Below are 26711 nucleotides of genomic sequence, written 5' to 3'. Positions count from 1 at the left end.
CCCAACTTGTAGATATGGGTAAATGAATGTTGAAAGGTAAAGATCACAAAATGTTTAAGTTCTTAATGGTTACTATTCTGGTGTAATATTCACTTTGCAATTTTTAATAGCTTTAAGCATGAATAGTTCAACATTTCCTTTTGAGCAGATTGGCCTTTCAGAGCAGCAGGGAACCATCAGGCAGAGGAAATATTCATTATAAAGAATCAATTCATGTAGATTTTTTTTTTAGTTCAGCTGCAAAAGTTTATCTTTCCAAAAGTCATTTTGAAATCAGCGAAGTATAGGAAGGTAAAACACAGGCAAACACAAGAAACTTACAGTCCTGCACTAGAAGTGTTGAGCTATGTTTCTTCTCCTCAGATTTTGCATCAAAGGAAAGAAACGTTCTTGATTTTTAGTCTTGACATACAGTATCGCTTGGTTTTTGAAGGTGTTTCAAAGTGTTTCTTTGGGGACTTGCTGTTTTTAAGCTTATTTGATGTTTACTCTTTCTAGCTGAAAACAAGCAATGTATGGAAGGAAGAACATTATTTCTACATGAGCAAAGAACCAAAATTGAAATTGTAATTTCTATAAATTTTTCCTAAAAGCAAAACTTAATCCTGTTTTTCGGCCGAATCTAAACATCACAGTTTGGAAACAAAAATAAAAAAATTATTTTTTTCCAAAGAAGTTTTTAGCCAAAACATTTTTATTCTTCAAAAATTTTATCTGCTACAAATACAATGAACATTTATACTTTACAAAGAAAATGCAGCAAATGAAAGTTATGCAATATGTAAAGGCAGTTTATGATTCTAGATATTCATGGTCCATCAAATCCAAACTTTAAAGCTAACTATAAATAAAAATGTGCAATTCAAATTGCTGTATCTTGGTCTGTGTGTGTGTGGAGGATCTTGCCTTGTGGATGTTAAATTTCTTTAACAGGAGCATTAGATCAATTATTAAGCTCAGATTTTTATCACTACATTTAAACTTGGCTATAACATTCCAGAACTGGTTTGGATAGTGCGCTTAGTTTTATTCTTGACAAATTTCTCCAAGTCCCTCTGACACCCAGACGAGAGAGAACTGTTGAAAAATAAATGTATTATAGTTTCTGACTCAACTTGAATAAAGCACACTTTTCATCCATATACTTAAACACTGATAGTTTTTGTTACAAGGGCAAATACTGTGCACAATTTTGAAATTAAGCTCCTTTATTTTATTTGAAATGCAGTATCGAAAGTGAATCATCCATGTTTTCCTCCACTTTATACTTATACACTATGCATTCCAGAAAAACTTTCCTTTGGGTGACACAATACTTGTATTACATAGGACTTTCCTTATATGCTGATTTGAGCATTTCTTGTTCTAGCATAACTTTTATATAAGTTATTTGCAGACTAAAACTTTGATATTCAAAGTGTGCTTTCATTAACTAAGCTATGCCTGAAGGAATGGCTTTCACAATAGGGGCAAACTCTTTGCATGTTGATTATAACTGGAAAGCACTTACTTTTCAAAAAGTCCTACGTTTATCCCTAAATTACTGTGCAACAAAGATTGTAGTTCCATAATGTTGAAAGTTTTACTGGTAACTTAGAGACAGGAAAATTGCAACTTAGCAAAACCTTTAATCCTTCTACCATATATGTTGATTTATCTCTAAGAAACAAAACTGTGTCATTTGGTAGTTGAGACATCTTAACTTCTATACCAAATTAAATTATGACTGTTTGAGTTGTGTGAAATATTTGAGAATACAAGTTCAGTAATGATGAATAAAAAGCAAGAATATGGGGAGGCCTGTCATACACCTCTTCATATCAAAAACCTTGGTAGAGATGATATATTTGAGCTGTTCATTTCATTATAAAACATTTTAATAACCTTCGAATTTGTATTGTGTTCATGAGAGTCAAATTCCTTATAAAAGTCAAGGAAAAGTGTCAAAACAGCAAAGTTTATAAAATTTGAAAGAGCATTGCATAACAGGCATTTAAAGGTGGATCTTTCACTGGATTTTTTTTCTATTTTTTTAAATTTTTTATTTGTAAATTGCTTTTAGATAAGATCCACCTGTTCAGGAAATATTTTTATTGCATAAAGTTTCATAGGTATAAAATTACCATATTTACATCATCATTGAGGACAATTTAGAGAAACTATTCAGAATTATATTTAAACAATAAATTACAAAAAGTTTATTTCTAAACCAACCTTCAACAATCCTACCAACATTAGGATGGTTATGGACACAGAAAAACCTACAGCATAGTTTTAATTTTAGTTTGTGAGATGATAGTTTAGTGGTGTCAGATTGCAGCTCTGTCCTGACTGACACCACAAAAGTTAATCATATCGCCAGAGTCCATAAATCACTACACTGGCTTCCTGTTTTATTGATCCACAATGGTTTTAACGGTCTGAATAAATTGCAAAGCTGTCAAATATGAATCGTGTGTAGATCAAAACTAAACAATGGCAACATTTAGTTGTATCCCATCTATAGAACTAACTTTCTGAAAACCTTAGATTCAGAAGCTACTACAAATCAGGATGGAAAACTGTTTACTGCAGCTTTCTAAACTTTTCCTTTTTTTGTTTAGCCTTTTTTCTATTATATTTCTAACTGACGAGCAAGTGTACTTTCAATGTACTTCTTTTTATTGTAATTTCCTTCACCTTTGTTCCTGTTTTTCTCTTTAAAGCACTTTGAAGTACATTGTGTTGTTATGATCCGTAGGTGTTTGAACGTTCGGGTTCAGTTACTGTCTGCTTTGATCATTTCTTCTTTGTTTATTTTCTTATATCTTTCTATTTTAGTTTATTCAGTGAGCAAAACACAAACAATTCTCATAGTTGTGTTTTGGGTTTGTTTCGTTAGATTAGTATTTATCTCTGTCTGCTGTTCATGTTTAATTTCCTGTTTCATTCTCTTCGTGACCCATCCCAGATGTCAATTATTTCTTCAATTGTCCCGGCCTGCTCCCTTCCCCAGCTGCATCCACTCACCTGTAATGAGCTCTTCTGGTCCCTTTAGTCATTTCCGCCTCTCCTTTGGTATTTGAGTTCCTCTCTCCCCTTCTACGTTTTCTGGATCTTTCCGTTTGCTCCATGGTTCCCGGTTTTGTTTTTATTTTCTTTATTTTCCTGAATGTGTGCCCTGGCTCCATGATGTTTTCCCATTCTTATTTTAAGTTGTTTTTCAGTTTCATTATTAAATACACATCATTATGGTCGTACTGAGCACCAGTCCCCATTTTGGTCCATCCTCACACTCGCACATCATAATGTGTAGCCTGGGATGACACGGGGCAAAAACATACTTAACTTTAAATGTCTTAACATTATTGATCTTATCCTTCACTTGAGGTGGCTTTAAACGATGATATAACATTTTGGCTCACATGAGCAATATTCTGAGAATAAAAGAAAGTCCATGAGCTATTTGCAAAGCACTAAAGGGGGCACTCTGACAACATGGCACTCTTTTAAAAATGTAAGGCTTTGTACAGCTAATTGAGTCTCTCTTCAACTTCTGTGTATCACTCAAGAGGGAGCAGGAGGTTGGTTGTCTGTTTTGAACAGCATAAATTTGGTGATGACTCAGTTTATTCGTCACAGTTGACTCTTCAAACAGACACAAATAAAATTCTGTTTGATTCTTTGTATTGAATCAGAGAAAATAAACTTTTAGCTAGGATTCATTTCATTTCAGGAAATCTTAAATATAAAAAGAGGATTGCAGGCCTGTTGAGCTTGTGATTGGTCTTGCATGAAGAAAATGAAAGGAAGAAAAGAAAGGAGGAGTATTAAGTAAAAATGACTTTTTGAGACTAGCGACAGCAGCAATTAGCAAACACCTCAATCTGCATGTCTGCTGAGCTAAGAATGGAACCATTTCTCAATCCATTGCTCTATGAACAGCTGTAAATGACTTAATGAAAGAGTATTGTTATGATGATGATGTTATCCAATAGGCGAAGTGTCGGAAAGAATAGGCGCTTCATAAAGAGACAGAAGTCCAATTTTAAGGCGTCAATTTGCGAAGTCAAATTTCTTTTAAGTCATGCTTTATATGTGCAGCACTTCTGTAAGGTAACTGAATGTAACATAGTTACTTGATTGTGCCATAAAATGGTGCTATGTGCCTGGAAATTACATATTACTCTTTAAAATGTTTATCAACTAAGACAAGGTTAAAAGTGATTCCCCTTTTTTAAATCAATTTAAAGGACAGGTCTTTTAATAAAAGGGGGAAATAAACATCTCAGGGATGATCTGTGGATGCAAGAAATGTGTGGTCCTCACTACATAACCAAATCATTCTGCCTAGAGTAAACAGATTCACTTGTCAGTCTCCATTCATGACTATTGCAAAGGAGTTTTGATGTTGCTTCATGAGAGCAGCTGTACTTTCAAGTTTGCACACATTTTGCATGTTTTAATACAATCATCCGCCGAGTTCTCACACTGAAGGGTTTGCAGCCTGTCAGTCTGAGGTACGGGATGTCGGAATCAAGGAGTAAGCGCTCCAACTTGACCCCAATACGTCTGCCTCTGCTGATGAGGCAGCTGGTTGACTCGCTGCAACAATCGCTGCTGATATCAATCAGCGCCGTAGATCAGAGCGAGAGGGAGAAGGAAGCAGAATGCAGAGGAGCTGTGCTAACATATTAAACATCAGAGCGTGCACCCAGAGATATTTCTCAAGTGAGATCGGAAGGGAGGGGCGCGCGTTTCCATTTGCTGCTGGATGCTGAGCATTGTGAGAAAATGGAACTGCTAATGAGGGCCAAATGCATTGAGAACAGTTGCATTGTAAATGAGCTGACTCTGTGTACACGCAGGCGGGGATAAGGTGTTTGTTAATCAAAGGAGGAAAAAATCATGGAGGAGTAAACAGCTGAAAATAGAAGGTGAAAAGCTGGGTGCAGCTCGCTCCTCTAATGACACATACGGCCGCGGTAACAGCTACCGAGAGGTTATCGTTGTTGTTATTCCCACCATGCATTCGGGTTCAGGAACTGTGAGATACCCCCTGACACTGAGCTGGTAGGCGGCTGGGTGCAGAGCTGCTCAATTTCCCAGGGTGTGATTACATCGCAGGCTTTGTCTGGACCACTTTGGGGCTTTGAAGTTGAGAAACCTGATCAAAAAGGCAAATTCTCTGACTAGAGGTCATGGGATTTAGCTAATCAATAACAGGGAAAAAGTTAGATTCACAGAGCTCTCATATGAAGCACGTGCTCCTAAGATAAGGAAGTTGTGGGAAAGGGTCTTGAGGAATGCGAAGGCCTTCCCCATTTTGCTCCAGGGCGCGCTTTAGTCGCTGCAGGATTTGTGAAAAAAACAAAACAAAAAAAAAACGCTTGAAAGCAGGATTTAATTAAACATTTATTTACAAAACGAAAAGCATGACAAAGAATAATCTGAGAGTGAATACAAAACACGTGATAACATGATAAAATACATTACCATACACATTGTATATCTTATGAACGTGTTAAATAAACTCTGCTTAAATGTCTGATATTTGAAAATAGGCTGAGCCCAGGGAGGGAGGCGGCCAGTTTTCTGGACTGCTTTACATTATTACAGGTATTATTGCATTTCAGGTTGTTTAAGGCAAGAATGGGAGACACAGAGGAGGTGGGAACACTTCAGGAGTAATGAGGGAATATATTTCTATGCTCTTTACAGGCCACACCATCACGTTAAAAGTAATGAATTGAGAAGATATAGATAACAGAAATAAAGGAAAACATAATGTAACAACTTTACTAATACGCTTGGTCCATACATCTTTCATTTAGGAACAACTTTTAAGAGAAGTGTTCAGAGCCATGTGTGTGCTGCATTATGAAACAGTCCCTGCAGTCGTCGGATGAGACGCGTCCCCAAGATTGTGCAGAGCACCGTAATGACTTGACGTCTGCGGTGCCTGATGTGCTGTACTTGTCTGAGTCCACACGGTTGGAGCCCCCTCCCTTTTGTCGTACCGCCCCAGGTCTCAGTCTGTCCCTTTCTCTCCGATTCTCTCGTCAGTACGGGTAATGCTTCTGCTTCTTCCCGGCAAAGCAGGACAGCCAGGTGCAAAGGAGCATGGCAGTGGCCGCGCCCGCCCCCGTGCAGTAGTATGCCCAGCCGATCTGACAGGAACCTGCAGAGCAGAGCAAGAGATTAAAGGAGAACATTTTTTTTTTCAGTCTTGATTTCAGCTGCCTGTGAAGTTGGGTAGCTTCTTCGATGTTAGATATCTAAGAGAAAAATATTTGTAGATTGACAGATATTTTCTGAAAGTTGTATAACTAGTAGGAAATAAAGTAAACACAAAAGTAAAAACTTTGGCATAGCATAATTTGATGCAGTAAGCGTCTTTATCTTGTCCTAGTTACACCACTTCTGTCATATTTCAAAGGTTTGTTGAAACAGTAAAACAATGGTGTTGTATTTCTGCTCATGTATTACATGACAGATGGTTGTAGCTTTTGTAATGATGGCCCATAATAAAAGAATAATGCTACTTTTCTGCTAGTATACATCATGATGTATTACAGATGGGTCAAGTGGAGAGTTCCCCACCACATTCACATCAATTATGTAGAACCTGCACCTTTTATAATGATGTCATAGACTCTGCTTCAGATTTCCTGCATCGCAAAAACTTCAACATAATAGTTGGTGTTGTAGTTGAGTTACAGCGCTGAACTAAAAGTTTCACAATAATAAACACTTATTCTTCCCATCCTGGTAAATGAGATATAAGACTGTTAGTATTTAAATACATGTTGAGGTTTAAGTTAAGCTATTTATGTACACAACATACACTATACTGTATTTTATAATCCCAAAAACTATAATGGTCAAACAACAACAGGATTTTAAACATACATCTCTGGATATTTAAGAAACATTGGGGAAGGAACATCAACATTAATTATCCATAATTTTATAATTTGGTGATTATATTTATGCATGTTTTTAAACTGCCTGTGAGAGTTACATTTCTAAAACTAATTGTATCACTATATTGAATATTTTTCTATCAAATTGTTGGGAAATCTATTATTACAAAAAAAAAACAACAACAAAGAAATAAATAAATAACATTTTTGACAGGTGTGCTGAAGCTGAAAGATTCCCTGCCTCTTAAACAGCAGTTAGAAATGTTTCATAAAAAATATAAAAAAAACATGCATAATATGGTATATAATCTGTGTGGTGTGTCTTGGGTATACTGTTTGATCCTAACATGTTAGTGTGAGTTGAAAAGAATGGAGCCAGATGCTTAACATTTTTGTTCAGGCAGCTCCTACATTTCTCTCTTGCTTGTGAGAATCATTAAAAGGAAAGTAAGGAGCATAGTTTAACCTCATTCTCCAACAGTCTGGTATGTGACAAATTAATGTAAAGGACGTTTAGGAATGCTTCTGAAAGCATGACGTTACTGCAGCATGTGGAAGTAACCTTTAGAGAGGCACGTTTGGAAAAACTACGCAACATTCGCATTTGCTTTGTGATGTGTTGTAATTGCTGCAACAACTATCCATAACCATGTTGCTCATTTCAGAATTCAGACGTTTTGTAAAAAAATGGGACAGATTAAATGTCTGACCTCATACCAACACATCTGATGTACTAAATATTGATTTTAGGCCACAGATCCGTCCACCAATCCAACTCAAGAGTCTTGTGTCACTTAAAGTAATATTTTTTGGCTAACTGAACTGTGTTAGCTAAAGTTGATGCACACATAACCAATAAATTATACACCATAATGTTATTATCAAACAGAGATGCTTCAAGAAATTGGCCAAAACTTAAAAACCGTATCTTTTCCAATCAATAAACGTACCAAACCTAAGAGTTTTCAGGACCCAACAACAACAACACACTTTTGTCCCAATGCTGTTAGTAAGTGAAGAAGACTCAAATTGAACTAGCACATAAAAACCTCAATTTTATCTGACATATTCAGATATGTTTACACATTGCTCAAATAAAGAGAGAGAGAAAACATTTAAAGCAGAAAGCAGAACACAAAACAGCAAAGTTGATGTTTTATGTTTTTAAGACTTTCACCTCTACTAGTAGACATGTTAGATTTGAAAATCTACATTCTCAAAAGAATACATCTAGACTGCTGTTTTAATATGGCTAACTAACTAACTAACTAACTAACTAACTAACTAACTAACTAACTAACTAACTAACTAACTAACTAACTAACTAACTAACGTTAATCAAATCATATTTTTCGGACTTCTTCTGTGTTACTTCCCATCCTCTCTCACAGAGTCTCATGGTGTAATGTCACCCCAGCTTATGAATATTTAATGATCAGTCACAGTTAGAAGGATTTGCTGAATTGCACCAACATCAAATAATATTGTTGGTGGATGTCACAGCTTTTCAGACCGTTTTACCAACATTGTTCACCCGACAAAGCCTTGGAGTCAACAGCAGCTGCTTTTTAAAAATATCATTACATTGTAGAATCTGTTCTATGAGAGTGTCATTATGATGCACATCCAGTAATAAATCTGGTAAATAAAAAATAATTGTGAGGAAATGGACAATGATTTCAGCAATAAAATGTAAGTGCCTATGTGGTTCAATCATACTGACACCTTGACCAATAATTCAAGAGTTATGACCTTTTAAATATTTAAAATCAGATAGTGGGTTTAGAGTACAATTTAAAAAAAGCTGAATAGGAGTATTGCCAATTATGCAAGAAACTTGTTTTAAAAGATATTATGACCTCAAATTGGATGTAAATAGTAAAGTATTGCTTGAACAAACCCTGTCATTTGTGTTCTCAGCGCAGAAAAAACCTTCAAAGATCAAATACAAGTCTCACAAAATCTCACTTCCCTGCCATTTGTACAATTATCTTTGCTTCATTGTCACACTCCATAAAAAATAATGGTCATTATTCATAAATATTTTTGTGTGTTTCTGATTTTAAATGATCAAAGTGAGAATATTTCATTTGATACCCTGTGTGGTCAAAGCAGAGAGTTTTTTTTTTATGCTTCTTCATGTTCAGGTCTTGAGATGCAACACACACATCCAGCGTTGGTGATCTCCAAAGGCATTCTGAACTGTCGTCTACACTCCTCATGATTAATAAATGAGAAAGAGGAATTAATTTGTGTGAAAGATTTGTGTGAAATCTGCTGCTCGCATGGGACAAAAAGAAAAAAAGGAAAAAAATCATCAGCCTGTCATGTTGCTTACTAGAGCAACAGCAGCTACAGTCTAAAAGAAGAAAAAATTAATTTGCCGGGAGCAGCAAATGACACTGTGAAGCAAGCATGCTTGTTAACAATAATGCTCAAACAGTCTGCTATTTCAAAGAGGAAATAACAACGTGAGAACTGGATACCAAACATAATTACTTCTGATGGCGTGCTCTGGATTTATTTGGGAAGGTAACTAATCAATTAATCATTGCACTGATTATTATGGAGAAGGTTGTTATATATAGATCCCGTCAAATTCAAATGTAGACATATTGACAGCTGTTGACTATATGAAGCCGTAATTTGTTTGACACACTTTTTTTTTTTTTTCTCTGCAGCGTTGGCTGTCTTTGAAAGCTGCAGAGCTGTAGGAGAACAAGAATAATTGGTGTTTTTTGTCTTGTTAAAGGACATGGTGTTCACTGATCTTTCATCCAGCTGTTCTGGGTAATTTGTCATCACAATTACTGACAGAAGAATGTACTGTCATGGCAGTTTGTGTAAACCGATGCAAAAATAAACCTATTGATTCATGTTCTAAAACGTGACTTTCTTTGTATTCATGTCAGGAAACATGAAAAGGGGAAAACAGGTTGTGGTGTAGTTCACGGTAATAAAGAGATACGGTGTTTGGAGTCAACCGGCATCTGTCAGCACGCTCCGCGTGCTTATATATCATCTATGATGTTGTCTGCTGAAAGGAACCGCAGCCCATTCCCTCACTCAAAAGGCTGGTTAGCTTTAGAATTAGCGCGAGCCAATCATGGGCAGGTCATGCCTAATAAACTGACCTTTACTTTATGTGCCCTTTTGGTTTTCCACAAATATAACATTAACCTAAAAGTTCCTCATGTATCTAAAGCTAATCAGCAGCTGCTTACAAAAAAGACTAAAGGCCAACTGGCTTGCAGGGTGATAAAGTAGAAACTCTAGTGAGTAAACAGAGCAAAACTTATGAGATTGTTTACATGTTTATTGCCTCTCAGAACCTGCAGTCCAGTACCGGCTATAAAGTCTGCTTATCTTCCTTGACGTATTTGAATTTCAGAAAGATGGTTCTTTCCTGCTGTCCAGAAACAGAAGTGACAACATGCAATTATTGCTGGCCTATTTGAGGTGAACTAAATATAGCAGAGTAGTCTGGCATGTCACCATTTTCACCAGGGCATTTATTATTGCTAAGGCAGAGGTCATGCAATTATTTCCTAAACTGAAATTAAAGCTGCAGCAGGAATCAAGAGGAGTTTAAGTTATTTTAAACTGTTTTCATAAAATACTGTCTCGATATACTGACATTATTAATAAATATTTAGAAAACGTTTTAATTTGATGTAAAGTACGCCCCATTAGTCGGCACGCCCCATTAGACACTTTTGACGTGAGAACGCAGAAAATAAGCATTTGTAGGTTTGCCACCTTTACATGATGGAGGAGTTTGTGATTCCCCCTGCCATTATTGATGTTATGGTTTCCTTTAGAAAATTAGCCTAAGAGAAAAGGTCAGAATAAGAGCAACTGTTCAGAGATTTTAAGGAAGAAAGGTAACATCTGCTGGTGTACCCGACCCAGAATCAGCACTAGGGGGGGTTCGAAATTGTGTTTATGATTCTGGGCCCAAAAATAAATCCCACAGGAAAAAATGTGGACTAATGATTGGCATAAGTATCTTTCTGCCTTTATAATTCCAAAAAGCAATGTTAAGTATTTTTCTAATTGTCATGTAGTGACCTTTAACATTCACATTGCTGAATCTTGAACAGCAAAATAATAATAAAAAAAAAAAGATATTTTAAATAATCTTTCTCACTGAAGAATGATGGACTTCAAATAGTTTGGGGATGGTCTCATAATCATGATTGATAGGACATAAAATTGTTTCTCTAACATCATTGCTAATGTCTTTCCTCCGTGACATTCATTGTGTTTACAGAAAGCTGTTTACTCCAAGACAGCAAAAGACAAAACTCCTGTTTTAACGAACGTGGTCAGACAGATAATGGTCAGTTATTCATGTGCATTTGGTTAGAAGCAACTGTATATTGAAATGCAAGTTAGCTTTTCCCTTTTTTGTTTTATTTTTGTATAATTAATAGTGCAAATGTGGAGATTATTGTGTATTTTTAGACAAAGTCAGATGTTTAGAAACTAGTAAGCAACAGATGACTGTAATTGTATTCTATTTAATGGGGATTTAATTCATTTTTGAAGAACTAGGGTGTAATGGTACTGTCAACTAAAATAAGTTTCCTTTTTTTTAATTTCCAGCTAGGCACAATTATAATTAAATGGCTGTTTCTAATCTGTGATGTTTCAGTGACTTGATGGTAAATGCACTTCTTAAGAAACATTTTAAGTAATTCATAACACTAAATACAGGTTGTTTTTTTTTAGAAGCCAAGATAAATATTATAAAGGTTTATATTGAGCATGTCCAATGCTGTTGTGGAGTCTAAAATCCACTCTCCATTCAAGTGTCCATTAGAAAAGACTTGAACAAATTACAGAATTAATTTGAGAAATGTCATTAAAATTCAACATTTCCTATTTAAACACATCCTGTTTGTCAGTTGTACAATTTGAGCTCCAAATGTCGACTCTAAACACAACCCAATCAAGCCAGCCTAATGAGAAATTTCAAAATGGATTTTCTTGCGTTATTTGTCTAAATCCTACTAAATATCTCTCCCTTCTCCCCTCTGAAGTTTGCTGATGGTGCAGTTCTTAATAAAATATTTAAATGAAGTAAAACATTCAGCACTATTTGATTAGCATCAAATATAGGAGCAGTGAGATGAAAAGATCTCCTGCCTCCCAAGTGTCTGATAAAAAAGCATATTACTGTCTGTGAGTTAGACCTGATAATGCCAGCTGCATACAGAGCGCAAGTCGAGTTCCTAGTTATTCTCGGCACATATTTATAGCTGTAACCAGCAGCTCACCAGCTAGAGGAGGATCGGCTGACTTTATATCATGAATTTTAAACACCCAGAAATCATGGCTCTACAGAATATGACAGCACGAGAGGCAGGTGTCTGTTTTCTGAAAAAAAGAAAAGGGGGTTGTGTGTCATTGCTTAGACACAATACATATCTCTTTCCTAGATTCTTCGCTTATGGGACTAAAACACCCAGTAAACACAAGACGAATTCATGAATTAATGAATGTGTAGTTTCTTACCCAGTTTAAACTGGCCTGAGCTGTTGCTGCAGGTCTGTTGGACTTCTTCACTGTCCCATCCCAGTGGATAGAGTGCACAGCCCGACCCAATGAGCAGACCTAAAGAAGAAGATGATGAGAAAATGATGAGGCGGCTGCAGTGGAGGAGCCCGTCACAGGGGACTCAGAAATATCACAAAACATGGCTGGAGGCTGAGAAGGCAAAGCTTATGAAAGGAAACCTGCATCAAGGACAGACTCTCATAATTAAGCTCCTGGAGGACGGTTGGCATTGCGTTATGGATGGATCCCTCAGGGTTTACATAATTTGGAAACCTTTCATTGATATTAATAAAAATACAAAGCAACATGCTGTGTTTTCGACATCGTTATTTCATTAACAGTTTGCAAAAGTGTTCATGCCACTTTGACGTCACGTTCAATTCTGGATACTTAATTTCCATTATCTGGATTTTATGTAGTTGATTTACACAAAGTATCACATAGTACTAATACTTTAGTTTTATTTTTATACACCTTTTTATAGAAATAGCATGCCATGAATTTATTTGGACAAGGTATTATTTAGTTTCTAAGACAGCCCAAGATTGATTGATCGACTGAAGAAAACCATCTTGAATAACATGTTCTATAGTTTTACTGCCTCCCTGACATAGTTGGAAGCAAACTGTGCAGACGGTTTCCTATGGGTTTCTTCTATCTACACTTGACAAAGGCCAGATTGTTTGTATACACGAATAATTGTTGCCCTGTTAATAAATTAACCTCATTTCCACCTAATCAACAACGTTTTTCTTGAACTGTCTGAACTACAGTGCAAGCTGCACTTTTGCGAATGATTTTTGTAAACTCTTTTCATTTCACTTCCCAGTTATGCACCACCTTCATTTGTTTATATTATAAAATTCCAACTGGATAATTTGCTGTCTGTATTTACAACAAATCAAAATGTGGAAAACGTTACGGTTTATTTTTACAAGCAACAGGAAAAGGAAGGATTAATTTTATTTGTTTGTTTTGTCCATGTCAGATACCAGTTTGGGCACAGCAAGCCCTAAAACCACCCCCCCCCCCAAAAAAAAATCTTTGTAAAATGACACGGATTGTGATTTCACACTTCATTCCAGTTTTACTGCAGCAAAACAAAGCACTCCTCAGCCAGCGAATCATCAAACTCGTGCAAATTAACAGCAAACATTATGCAAATTGCTTGGCAATTTCTCACACAGGCAAGAGTGAAAAACACAAGCGTTTTTTTTTTCCCCGCTATGCAATAATTACTGTAAAACTCAGGAGAATCCTTGAGGGACTGCTTTATGTCAGTGATTAAAGAGACTTATGACTGTGCTTAAAGCTGCTCACAGAGACAAGAGTAAAATCTAGTCAAGGCCATTACATTAAGGATTAATATCCTCAATATTTGCCTGTAGCCAGGTCCTGACAAGTTATTCCCTGAGTGTCAAGGACTGTCTCTTAAAATTATCCTGTGGGGGCCCCTTGTAGGTGGCTCTGCCATCACATTAGCCTAATCCTCTCTGATGCGTCTGCCCTGCTATCAGTTTTGGGATGTGAAGATGGCAGCTGAGGAGAGAAAAAAAAAAGAGAAAGAAAAAAAAGAGAAGCAAGAAAGCGCTGCCTTCCAACATGATTAGCTGTACCATCCAGGGCTGCCTTATTACATCTAGACTTGATAAGAAGCAGAAATTAATCCACATGCTAATGGAGATGGGCCGGACAAACCGACTAACATCTGGGGCGGAGTGGGAAAAGTGAAAAAGACATCTGTGTTTTCTCCCTCCCCATCAAAGTCAAAAGGACAACGTGTTTCTGATGCAGTTGTGTGAGAAAAACAGAGTGTTAGACTGTGGTAGTGCTGCTAGAAAATCAATTCAGTGAAACTCTGGCATACTGATGAGAGCAAGGGGATATAAAACAGGCTTTGGCCAAGTCTGTATCATTACAGCTGAGTATCAGCGGGGGGATCCAGGGATATTCACATATGCAATAACTCACCCATTTCTCTTCAGAGCTTTAAGAGAATTTCAGATTAGTCTTTGCTGCACCCCGAAAAATTACAACATTTAGCTGAGCATGCAGGAAGGAAGAGTAAAACATAAGCAGAGCGCATTAATCCCTTGTTCAAGCAGCCGCCGTGTTATAGTGATAAACCCAACACCCACCATCCTGCTGGGTGGAAAAACACACATAAACAGCAATTTGAATATTTTCAGTTATATAGTGTGATTTAATGTGCTAAGATACAAGGTTGTAAGGATATAGACTGTAAAGCTTGCCAAAGTGATTACATATGCATGACTATTATGAAAGAAAATCTCCAATTCTCTTTTAAGTGCAAGACACAGATGCACCAGCATGTAATCAAATTGAATGTTTCTGCAGCAATGCAGAGGATAAATAAAAACAAATGTGTGATTAAGACAAATATTATGTAAGCTTTCAAAGACCAAAATTTCCATTCCTTTAAGAAAAAAAGCTCAACATGTCTGCTGAAAAACAATCAAACTATTAAGTCGCTGTAGACACAAAACACACAAAAAGCTAATAAAAACTTTTTAAAAATTGTTTCCAGATGAGGTGATTGAAAGCTAATTTTAAGAAATGGGACCAGAAAAAAAAAAAAAAAATCAGCAATGATGGGATTAAACGTCTCAGCATCCCTGGGAAAGCTTATTCTAGGGTTTGTGAATAAACAACTGTGGGAGAATGACAAAGAATTTGAATTCTATAAATGTAAAAAAGGCTTTAAAAAAGCACTTGCACATTTTTTTATACCCCTGTTTAGCTGAGTTGGTGGAAATGTTTGTATTTTCAACTGATAGTCAAGGTCTGAAGCTGAAAAGTTGGGAGAGTTGCTGCTCTGGCATGTTGGAAAAAATTATGCTACTGATTGTCGCACCTAATTTACACTGCATGCTTCTCTGCTCCACTATGTAATGGACTCCACAGTAATTAGACACCCATTATAGTCAGGGAGAGCGTTTACACTCCTTCCACAAAGCTGTGCATGACAGCGCCATGTGAAGCACAGCCACGTCGCCATTCGTCAAAATTAGGACCGAACCTATTTTCCTGGACGCCAGAGCAAGTATGGAGTGCTGTGGCCTCATGGCCATGGAACATTAACCAGATCTTACCCAAGCATGACTATATGGTCACTTTTCAGACTTACGTGAGCTTTCTGGATGCTTACATCCTTGTTCTTCGACTGAATTTGAGGGGGTGATTGCTTCTGCTGGAGTATGGGGTGCCCAAGATTCTTTAAAGTGCTACACAGTCCCTGTACAACCAACGAAAGACTTCTGTCTACATTCTCGGCACAAAGTTGAGTGTGTTTCCAGCGGGCGTTGGATCCTGTCAAGGCTGTCATTTCTCTCCAATGTTCTCTGTAGTTTTTCTTGACAGGGTCTCAAGGTTTACTGTGGAGAGGCAGTTTTGTGGTTGGGGAACATCTGGGCTCATCTTTGATTTTTACCTATGATTTGGTTCTGGTTAAATCAAGCGAGGACTTTCAATGTATGGAGGAGTGGTTTGTAGTCTGAATCACTCTTAATGGAAAAAGGAGGACTGCTTCCTCAAAGAAGCGGGTTGGTCTTTGAGTCAATGGGAGGAGTTCAATTGCATTGTTGATGAAAAAATAGAGTGAGAGCTGACTATGTTGGTTGGGGTTGTGTGTGCGGTAATGTAGGTCTTGTATCAATCTGCCAAGATGAATGAGTAGTTACTGTAACATGACATATAAATTTTACCTCTAAAATCTAAACCATGAATGAATTGAAGGACAATTTAAAAGCAGAAGGAGAATTCTCACAACAACAAATGTATTACTCAATTTCTTTCATTTGGCAAAATCAGAGAAGGTCAGACTACAAACTGTTGCTGCTTCCAGCTATTTTAAAATGGGAACTCTCTGATCCTGCAACATTTGAGTAGGTGAAATCAACGTAAGGGCTCACAATTTACCATGACACCATTAAGACAGACAAGGCATAGAACAAGTCACTGTGGGGGCAGACGAATAAAAATATGAACGAATCACTAAGGTATAATTCAGGTCTGTGTCTAATGTGGTCCCACGTTCCTCGTTTGGCTTTTATCTGTTGGATTTATTTATTTTTTCTGGAGATGGATAAATCCAGCAAATCTCATCCTCCACACTCAGTATGCGGGATATTGAAAACTGGAGGTAGGAAAGCTGCAGACTGGGATGTGGGAAAAAGATTAGTACGAGTATAAGACGTTCTTTCACAGAATGTTTGCGAGCCAAAATGTTAAAAACATGCAGAGCTCTCAGAGGCAACTACCTTTAGGCTGTGATTCTGCATGCACGCTGCTGTGCAGAGATACTTCCTGTCCTTTTCACCAAAGCTGACACCAACACGCTACAATTTGCACAAAAGAGACTTTTGGGGATTTGTTTCATTTCACGTGTGCTTGTCAGCTGCTGGAACACCTAAGAGTTTCTGTAGCAGTTTGAGCCACAAATGAGTGCAGTCCGGGAATTTCTTTAATGGGTTTGATAACCCACCAAAATTCTGTCTGTCTGTCTGTCAAGTGGCAGACTGTTGGTACCCCAATAACTAAGACATTACTGTAATTGAAGCATTTTTCTAATTTATAGTTTACTTTGCTTTATAATAGAACTTTGTTTTATAGATAGTTTTCTCAAAGGCTTGCCTGGAAAAGCTCTTTCTGTCATACAGATGGAGAGTTTACCAAACTCTACTGGGACTTAAAGTAAAACCGAGTGCTTAGATCAGTGCGTGGGGTTAGGTTGCTTAGCTTTAAGGTGATATCAAGGTAGCCCTCAATCTACAAGTTACAAGGCAGGATCCTTTATTTTGGCTGTGGTCATTGGGTTTGGGGGCTTGCAGTGTTTGGGTGCTGTGAGGTGGCTTGCTGGGTTGTTTGCCTTCTGCCGCCTCATGGCGCTTACTGTTTCAGATCTATACCTGCCCCATGCTACTGTATTTGTAGGCTTGTCGTGATTAATCGTATGATAAATAAAATGAGCTTGATCAATCAAAATGTGCTCGATAGTTTCAAGGTGCAAGATTGACTGTGGGAACTCTTGCATCGGTTACTAGCCAGGCTCGTGGAGTGGTACCACAGAGTGCAGTACGGAAGCCCCATGAGCAAGAGAGCAAGCCAGGAAATACTGGTTTAAAGTGAAGGAACACATTTGAATTCAAACCGAATGGCCGTGGTGAGCCACTTAACCTGCGGAGTCGGTATCTTGCATTTGTTGTAAAACAGAAGCAACTAAGCATAGACATACAACAAACATGTATCAGCACTTAAATTGTAATCATCTGATGGTGGTTTCCCAGCTTGGAAAAAAAAAAAAAAAAAAAAAACTACAACCACATTGACGGGTGTATAAATGACAAACAAAACACAAAAGGGCCAGAGCAAAAATGAATCCAGTTTATTTAAACAATAAAGAGATGCTGCCCTTTAATCTTATTATAAAATCAGCATTTCAAAAACTGCTACAAATATTTGACACCCAGCACACAGCAGTAAGAGTAAAAGTTTACACTTTTTATTAAAACAAAAGTCCCAACTGGCACTATTGCCTGGTTTCCCAATCTAAGCCTAATGATTAATATATTTTGAAGGGCAAGTTTGTTTACAGTAACTTCATTATCAATTTAATTTGTTTTTCATTTGTGTATTTGTTTGAGATATTTAAAATGTCATCCAGTTCCAAAGCCAATTTTTCTTTAGAAATTAGTTCCTTGATCTTTGAAAGAGTGTATTTGCATTATTACGGCATTTTATACTGTTGATTAGAAATGATCTCAAAACAATAATATTGTTGTTTATCACAATAATTTAATTAATTGCCCAACAAAATTTGCTACAGTCAGAGGTCTATATATTTGTTCTTCAAATTTGCAGACTTTCAGGGACGGCTCCCAGGCTTGGTTGAAGCGCCTTTGCTAAAGCCTCTATACTTTGACTTCAGACAACATCTGCCTTCATATCAGTGCACAGATCAATAGAGGAGCATGAAAAGCCAAATCAACAGAGAAAATGTTCACCAGACACAACAAAAGCCTGTATAGACACAGTCTCCCTTTTTACACAGGGAGACTGTGTAAAAAGGAATGGTCAAACATCTCTTTTTATATAGTCCAACTTTGTAAAAAGAAGTCATAGTCAGTATCAAAAATAATTTTGACACCAGGGTTTTTGTTAGAAACAATTATTATCTTTATATAGAATTGTTGTTAAAAAATAAATGAACTGAAATGAAAGAAAAATGGATGGTATTTTCTGATATTTTTATTATGAGACCATGCCAAGAAGAATTCATTTCAAAAGCTTTTTACACATCTTCACCACGGGGACCAATAAATGTAGCAAGCACTGTGCACTTAGTTCCCTGGACTCACACTTTCTGAAAACTGCAACGTGAAAGCAACAAGACTGAAACAACACTAAAGTCTTCATTTTAATACACTTTTACCACTTGCAAACCAGAAGCTACATTTAGAGTTAAAATCCTAATTTCCTTCTGCTACTAAGAACATTCTTAGAAATAAATCATCATCAGTATGGACAATCAGATTTTTTTGAGTACTTAGTTTCTTCCACCAAAGCACAGACTGGAAATCTCCCCGTTTCACAAACAACTTAACATTGCTTCAAGCAAAAGGTCGTCTCATGATGAAATTGTTGCAAGACTTCACAAAGCTACCATGAGGATAGATCAGGGTAAATTCAACAGAGGGCTGTTTTGTAGGCAACGCGGCTGCTCCATCACACTGTAGAGCAGGACGAATTATGAAAACTGACAATACTGTACTCTTTCTGAAAGGCTTATGGTGATTGCAAAGAACTAGTTTTCTTTAAAAAAGCATCAATAACAACATCAGGTAAAAGTTTCATCTGCCTTCAGCTTTCTGGGAATTTAAAAACGGGTCCATCAACACATATCTTGGAGAACTGTTTACTTTGCACTATGTGTTTTGCCAATAATCAATTTTATTTTTATTTTTTTGGGCTCAGTTGCTATGGCAGCCAGCTGATACTTGATGGAGTTCAGTGGAGGAGGTGAGGAGGAAGAGGAAAGGGTCAGAATGAGTGTGCCATGCAGAATATAAAAGGGCAGGCCAGCTTATTCACAGATTGAGTTTCAATTGATCTATGCTCAGTCATTATCAGGCTCACTATCACAGGCCTAATGGCTCCTATGAAAGACTCATGTATGGACTGTGAAAGAAAGAGAGTTAGGTTGAATAGACTTAACCTGATACAATCAGCTGCACATATCCAACATTCAGTTCATGAGTTCTGCTCTAATATAGCAATCTTTATTCTTGCCTCAGATTTCATCATCATAGTCGAATTGAGTTTTGAAAGGGAGGTTTGAATGCTTTAAAAAGCACACAGAGGCGAGTTTTATTCTTCCAGGGCTGCGCTCTTTTTTTCTGTCAAAGCTTTTTACCTGAATGAAAAACTAACCCCTTTTCATATCCCCCCCACATTCTCTGATTTGCAGAGTGGCGATGCCTTTTGTCTATGAGGGCCGTTTAGGACAAAATCTATGTTTTGTCTCTCACACACTACAAGAAACTCACGCACACTCCAAAAAACATCACGCACACTCAAAAAAACATCACGCACACTCAGAAAAACATCACGCACACTCCAAAAAAACATCATGCACACTCTAAAAAACATCACGCACACTCTAAAAAACATCACGCACACTCTAAAAAACATCACGCACACTCCAAAAAAACATCACGCACACTCCAAAAAAGCATCACGCACACTCTAAAAATACTCAAATTGCGTATACATACTACTAAAATGTCTCACGCACACATTTTATCTTTCTTGCACACATACACTGTACTAACATCTCGCACACACACACAAAAGCTATCTTTCTCGCTCACATACACACTACTAACATGTCGCACACACACACACAAAAGCTATATTTCTCGCTCACATACACTACTAACATGTCGCACACACACACAAACGCTATCTTTCTCGCACACATACACGGTACTAACTCGCACACACACACAAACGCTATCTTTCTCGCACACGTACATAAATGCTATCTTTCTCGCACACATACACTGTACTAACAACTCGCACACAAATGTTTCTCTCACATACACAAGACTAAAGTTGCGCGCACACACTCACACACTCGTTTTATGTATGTGTGAGAGCGAGACTCTTTTTTTGAATGTGTGAGAGCGAGACTCTTTTTTCGAATGTGAGAGCGAGACTTTTTTTGAATGTGAGAGCGAGACTTTTTTTGAATGTGTGAGAATTGTCACGGAAGAGGCGGGGCATAATTTTTTGATCAACTGCGCATGCGTTGATCCTAAACTATAAGCTTCGATTGTTGACTCACTGTATGTTCTATTACTTAGTATATTTGTGCTTTTAAATATATATAGAACTTTAAACTTTCTTGTAACTTAAATGTACTATAGAAATAAATAAATCTGATTGATTGATTAGAAATAGCAAAATTGCTGTAGTACAATCTGTCCACTGGGTGCCAGCATTACAGCCAACTAGTGCCGAAGAAGAAAGAGTCTGCTATACCGAACATGGCTAACTCTAGTTCAAACCGAGGCGGTATTGGACCGCAGTGAAGTTAGTTTCAAGTTGGATATTCGATATTCGAGCTCCGGGGAGTAGGGGCGTTTAGCACAAGGTTGATCCGATTTATGAACGCTAATGTCGGCCGGGGGTTCTCCACAACTCCCGGCCGCAGCGCACCAAGGTTTACTCTTTCTTCTTCGGCACTAGTTGGCGCCGGTTAATAATTCCTGTAATGCTGGCACCCAGTGGACAGATTGTACTACAGCAATTTTGCTATTTCTAATCAATCAATCAGATTTATTTATTTCTATAGTACATTTAAGTTACAAGAAAGTTTAAAGTTCTATATATATTTAAAAGCACAAATATACTAAGTAATAGAACATACAGTGAGTCAACAATCGAAGCTTATAGTTTAGGATCAACGCATGCGCAGTTGATCAAAAAATTATGCCCCGCCTCTTCCGTGACAATTCTCACACATTCAAAAAAAGTCTCGCTCTCACATTCGAAAAACGAGTCTCGCTCTCACACATTCAAAAAAAGAGTCTCGCTCTCACACATACATAAAACGAGTGTGTGAGTGTGTGCGCGCAACTTTAGTCTTGTGTATGTGAGAGAAACATTTGTGTGCGAGTTGTTAGTACAGTGTATGTGTGCGAGAAAGATAGCATTTATGTACGTGTGCGAGAAAGATAGCGTTTGTGTGTGTGTGCGAGTTAGTACCGTGTATGTGTGCGAGAAAGATAGCGTTTGTGTGTGTGTGCGACATGTTAGTAGTGTATGTGAGCGAGAAAGATAGCGTTTGTGTGTGTGTGCGACATGTTAGTAGTGTATGTGAGCGAGAAAGATAGCGTTTGTGTGTGTGTGCGACATGTTAGTAGTGTATGTGAGCGAGAAAGATAGCGTTTGTGTGTGTGTGCGACATGTTAGTAGTGTATGTGAGCGAGAAAGATAGCTTTTGTGTGTGTGTGCGAGATGTTAGTACAGTGTATGTGTGCAAGAAAGATAAAATGTGTGCGTGAGACATTTTAGTAGTATGTATACGCAATTTGAGTATTTTTAGAGTGTGCGTGATGCTTTTTTGGAGTGTGCGTGATGTTTTTTTGGAGTGTGCGTGATGTTTTTTAGAGTGTGCGTGATGTTTTTTAGAGTGTGCGTGATGTTTTTTAGAGTGTGCGTGATGTTTTTTTGGAGTGTGCGTGATGTTTTTCTGAGTGTGCGTGATGTTTTTCTGAGTGTGCGTGATGTTTTTTTGAGTGTGCGTGATGTTTTTTAGAGTGTGCGTGATGTTTTTAGAGTGTGCGTGATGTTTTTTGGAGTGTGCGTGAGTTTCTTGTAGTGTGTGAGAGACAAAACATAGATTTTGTCCTAAACGGCCCCTCATATTTGTCCGGCCCTCCTGCTCTCTTCGTTGAGACCCCAGGAATTTCTTTACCCTCCTTCATACTCCGAGACAATGCCATTCAAGGTTATCATTCAAGAGGCCAAAGAGGGCAAGGGGGAGGAAAGGCGTCTGTTAAAGCTGGGGAGACTTTTGGTGGCCAGGGAATTGGAGTTGGGGAAGGGCTTGAGTAACCCGGATTATTGTAAGACATTCCCTGTAGGGTGTGCGGGATTAAGCAAGGAAATCTGAGAGCAACTTCAAACGACAAAATTACAGACCTGTAACAACCAAAATAACCTTCACTCTAATATATCATTTGTTCAGACTTTATTTCATTTTTTTCTTCATGACAGCTAGTGATTTAAAAGTCACTGAAAAACTGCACATTCAGATCAGTTTGAATAGATGTTGTTAGTATATCAATGTCAGACTAACATTACCTTGTCTCTTGAAAACAGGAGAAAGGAGACATTTTAAATGAAATGTCGCATTGAAAACTTTTCCCATGTCGCTCACATGAAGCTGTAAGAAGTTATTTGACTTGCATGTTTAAAAATGGATTCAAATGGACTAAAAATGTCCATTTTCATCCAATTTTCCAGTCGTCCGGCAATCTTTGCAATCGTCTCGGCCTAATTGTGGTGCATTGTGTAGCACTTGGGGTAACAAGGAGTGATTAACACCTCACAACCAGCTCTCCATTAGCATTCGTATGGTGGAACGTAAATCAAACCCTTTTGAAATTCTGGTGCTGGACTTTTGAAGCAGTGGCACAAGCCAAAATGATCTGAAATTCTCACAAGTCACTCACTGCAATGCTTTTCAAGGAAGTATACAAGTAACCTTGCCTACTATGATTAAGTGCCACAAGCAATGCAATATTTTATAACTATGACTAGATGTTGCCTGCTTAAAAGTGGACATGTGAGTAAAAAAATGACAGGTAGAAATTTGAATATTTCAGATTATGATCTCAAAGGAATATGAAAGACTCTCTTCTTGTCAGATTTAAAGCTACGACGTGTCACAAGCGCATGTACGGTACAAACCGTCTGGCTGTGTCCGAGCATCGGGCTGTGCAGTGAGAGAACATGATTTGTGGGTTATAAATGATTGAATCCTGCATTGTGGTTGTATAGTTTGAGCTGCAGCTGAATGCAACAACTGAAAATGTGTCAGTGTACGCACAGCCTAAGGAACCCTCTCGGCATGTTGAGGCCTGTCCGCTCCCTCACTTGAAACCCAAGGCACACATCAACATGTTCAGCATGCACACCTACATTTCTTATCATGTTTCAATTCTCTCTGTTGTCCGACTTGCATCAACACAGTCGCTTTCAGAAGGGCTTTAAGCTATGTGGCCACTGCTTCCAGGAAAAGCTGAAGAGCTTGTCTCTTTTTTTTTATTTGAGCGAGATGGGTATCTGGAGTTTTGTTTGAATAAAGGAGAAGGAGATGGTGGTTTGAGTGGGAGGGAGGAAAAAAGGGAAGGATTTATTTAAAGTATGAGAAGAATGTGTGATAAGTAATGTGCACAGCAAATCTGCATTATGCTACCAATGACAAGGACTTAAGTGTCATTTAGCCAATAGTCTAGGCATTGATGTTGTTATCAATACTTATTGATTTGTAAATCTATAATACTTTACTCCACAGCTGCTGCACATCACTGAAAAAGAAAATGACCTCAAAGAACATCCACTGTTTTTGTTCTTAAGTTGATTTTTAAACTCAAATGAAAATAGAGGAAACAATATCTGACCAAGGCACCAACCTCAGACCTTTGATGCAAACAGCCTCTGACAGATCACGAGGACGGCTACAATTGTCTCTAGGAAGCAAAATCACCACTCTGCCACCAAAAAGGTTAAACTGATGACTCAAGACAGTGAAATATTTGGGCGTATTAATATGAAATTCTCTTTTTCAGCTATAGTATTACAAAAAATAACTGAATTTCATGAACTTCAGCTAAAACTGCCTGGAACACAAGCACTTAGGAAGAGCATTTTTACTTTTTACTGCCATCATACTCGGCAGGAGTTTGGTTTTGTTTGACACTTTGGGTTTAGGTTTTGTGCTAGTTTTGATTCATGTTGTACTTTAATTGAATTTTTAATGATTTTCTTTAAATTTCTGGCAAAAATATAAACTTAAAGTCAAACACTAAAAAACAACCGAGAATACGAAGTGGTACGGTTTGGAATAAACCGCATATTCTGATAACCGATTCTTTAAAACACTGTTCAAGATTTGTGACGCATTAATGCTATTTGTGAAAACAAAAATTTGGTATTCTAAATTTTCCCCAAAAAGATGTAGCCAAATTGTTATTCTTGTGAAACCAATATTGTGTTGTTGTGTCATTTCTTCTTCTATTAAAAAATACAGCTGAAAATATGCAACTAAATTATTTAAATTTGTGATGAAGATCTCAACTTAATTAATGATAGGCTCAAATCTTGGCGTTGTCTTGGTCATTCTCAGAGGGGGTCTTGAGTCGTTGCAAACTTCAACTATTCGCACGCAGTTGTGGAAACAGGATTCTGACATGCACAGACATGCACATTGTCTGCACCTGACAATGCACCTGACTGTTTTTGCAGTCAGGTGCAAAAACAGACTCTAAATCAAACATTCCCACTATTTTAATGTCTCCGATTCTCCTTTATACATCATTAAAGAGCTATGTGTTGCATCTTGGTAGAAGTAATGAGAGGATCTTTTCTTAGATGCTGCTGAACCTTTCTCAGGTTTTGATTTGACGTCTCCTAAGGAGGAAAAAGAATGTTCACTTTGCAATATGAGATCAGATGAGACCAGGTTTTCCTGGAAAGGGTGAAAAAACACAAAAGAAATCTACGCCCTTAAGTAAAAAAAACCTTCCGCTTCCTACATTGTTAGAAAATGTTCTCCATTAAATTACTTCCTTCGCACTCAGAGCAATCAGTTTTCAGTTTGTGTGAGATCCCTTCAGTGCTTTGTGCTCCTTAGCTGTAGACCTGTAATGCTGTTTTGACCACTGCTTAATGAGGCAGGAGTTAATTTTGCTCTTGTAATTGGTGTGTTTATTAATTGCTGGTTTTAGGCAAGAGCTGTGACAAATGAACAGTGTGATTAGATAAGACCAGCTTTTACCCAAATGCCTGTAGCAATAGCACTAAACTTAGATCAATGAAACAAACAGCTCGCTCTGCCCTGGGGCCACGACCGGTGACTGATGGGTGAACAAGAAAAAAGATACTAAAGTGTTACAGGAAAGAGGCATGAGGTGAACACATACTGGGCACCATTCTGGAATTCATTGGATTCTTTAGGTCTGAGAAATATCTACATGAGACAGAAGAGAAACAGCTTATTTCAAAAACACGTCACATGTTGAACATTCAAGTACTTTTGAGGTTCCTTTTTAAAAGCAACTGTTATGACAGCACACCTCATACTCTAATACTCTCCATGCGTGAAAGGATAACAATTAACAGATATACAGCAAGATAAATGACAGTTATGAATAAATGAAATTATGATTATTTGACAGGTTAGCTGTTAACTTTAAAAAATGCTGCACTGTTCAGATATTCATTAACAAACAAGCAGTAACATGACAGCCATACAAGCGTGGTGGCACTTAGGGAAAATTGCAGAAAACCTGCAAGTCTCTTGACATAAGGTGTAATTTGCACTTGGGAAAATTCGTAGTTAAATTTGTTTTATTTAACTGAATAACTGAATTGCAAAACAATGTCGGACACAAAAAATGTCCCTTTTCAATCACAAGGTGAAAATGAAAAAAAAAACAACAACAAAGGTTTACAGCCACATTAGGCATCATTTGCACTCTCAACATTTGTGTAAAAAGTATTTTGTGCCAAATGTCAACTTTTTTGACCCTTGACAAATACATGTAGTATGTATTTAACATGCTTTGGGATTAATTGTTATTGCACAGGTAGGCAATTTTAGACTGACCTAACTACATTGGCTTACTCTGTACACTTTTGTAAATTCCTGAGATTTTTTTTTAAACAACAGCACTATATATGAATGCACAGTAAAGCCTGTTTAGTATCAACAGTCATTGAGTGGGAAGCTCTACTTCTACTGACATCTTCACAGTAAACGTATTTTGCAGCTGCCTACATGGACAAGCCAAATGCCTTCAGGGGAAAAAGTGTCATGGCTGTCAGTGTTACAGGTGCATTAGTTGAGGCTTGCAGAATAATGAAGTAGGACTAACTCCAAATTCCTTTACTGGACCTCAGTTCAACAGCAAGATTGTTGAAATTTGGACACAG

At 37.5% G+C, this 26711-nt stretch overlaps 1 protein-coding gene across 1 annotated transcript in view; it reads right to left on the bottom strand.

Moving 5' to 3' along the window:
* Positions 1-5381: 5381 nt before the first annotated feature.
* lhfpl6 (LHFPL tetraspan subfamily member 6) overlaps positions 5382-26711 on the bottom strand; it is a 67176-nt gene continuing 45846 nt past the window's right edge. Inside the window, exons 3-4 of the mRNA XM_008426364.3 lie at positions 12426-12524; positions 5382-6160 (exon numbers count right to left, since the gene is read on the bottom strand). Coding sequence (XP_008424586.1) covers positions 6042-6160; positions 12426-12524 — 218 coding nt within the window. The 3' untranslated portion in view covers positions 5382-6041. The remainder of the gene's footprint in view (positions 6161-12425; positions 12525-26711) is intronic.

The sequence above is a fragment of the Poecilia reticulata genome, chromosome 13 (genome assembly GCF_904066995.2).
Source record: "Poecilia reticulata chromosome 13, P_reticulata-male-v2, whole genome shotgun sequence".
Classification (NCBI taxonomy): Eukaryota; Metazoa; Chordata; class Actinopteri; order Cyprinodontiformes; family Poeciliidae; genus Poecilia; species Poecilia reticulata.
Note: the sequence above shows the minus strand (reverse complement) of the source record. Positions and strands in the feature narration are given on the sequence as shown.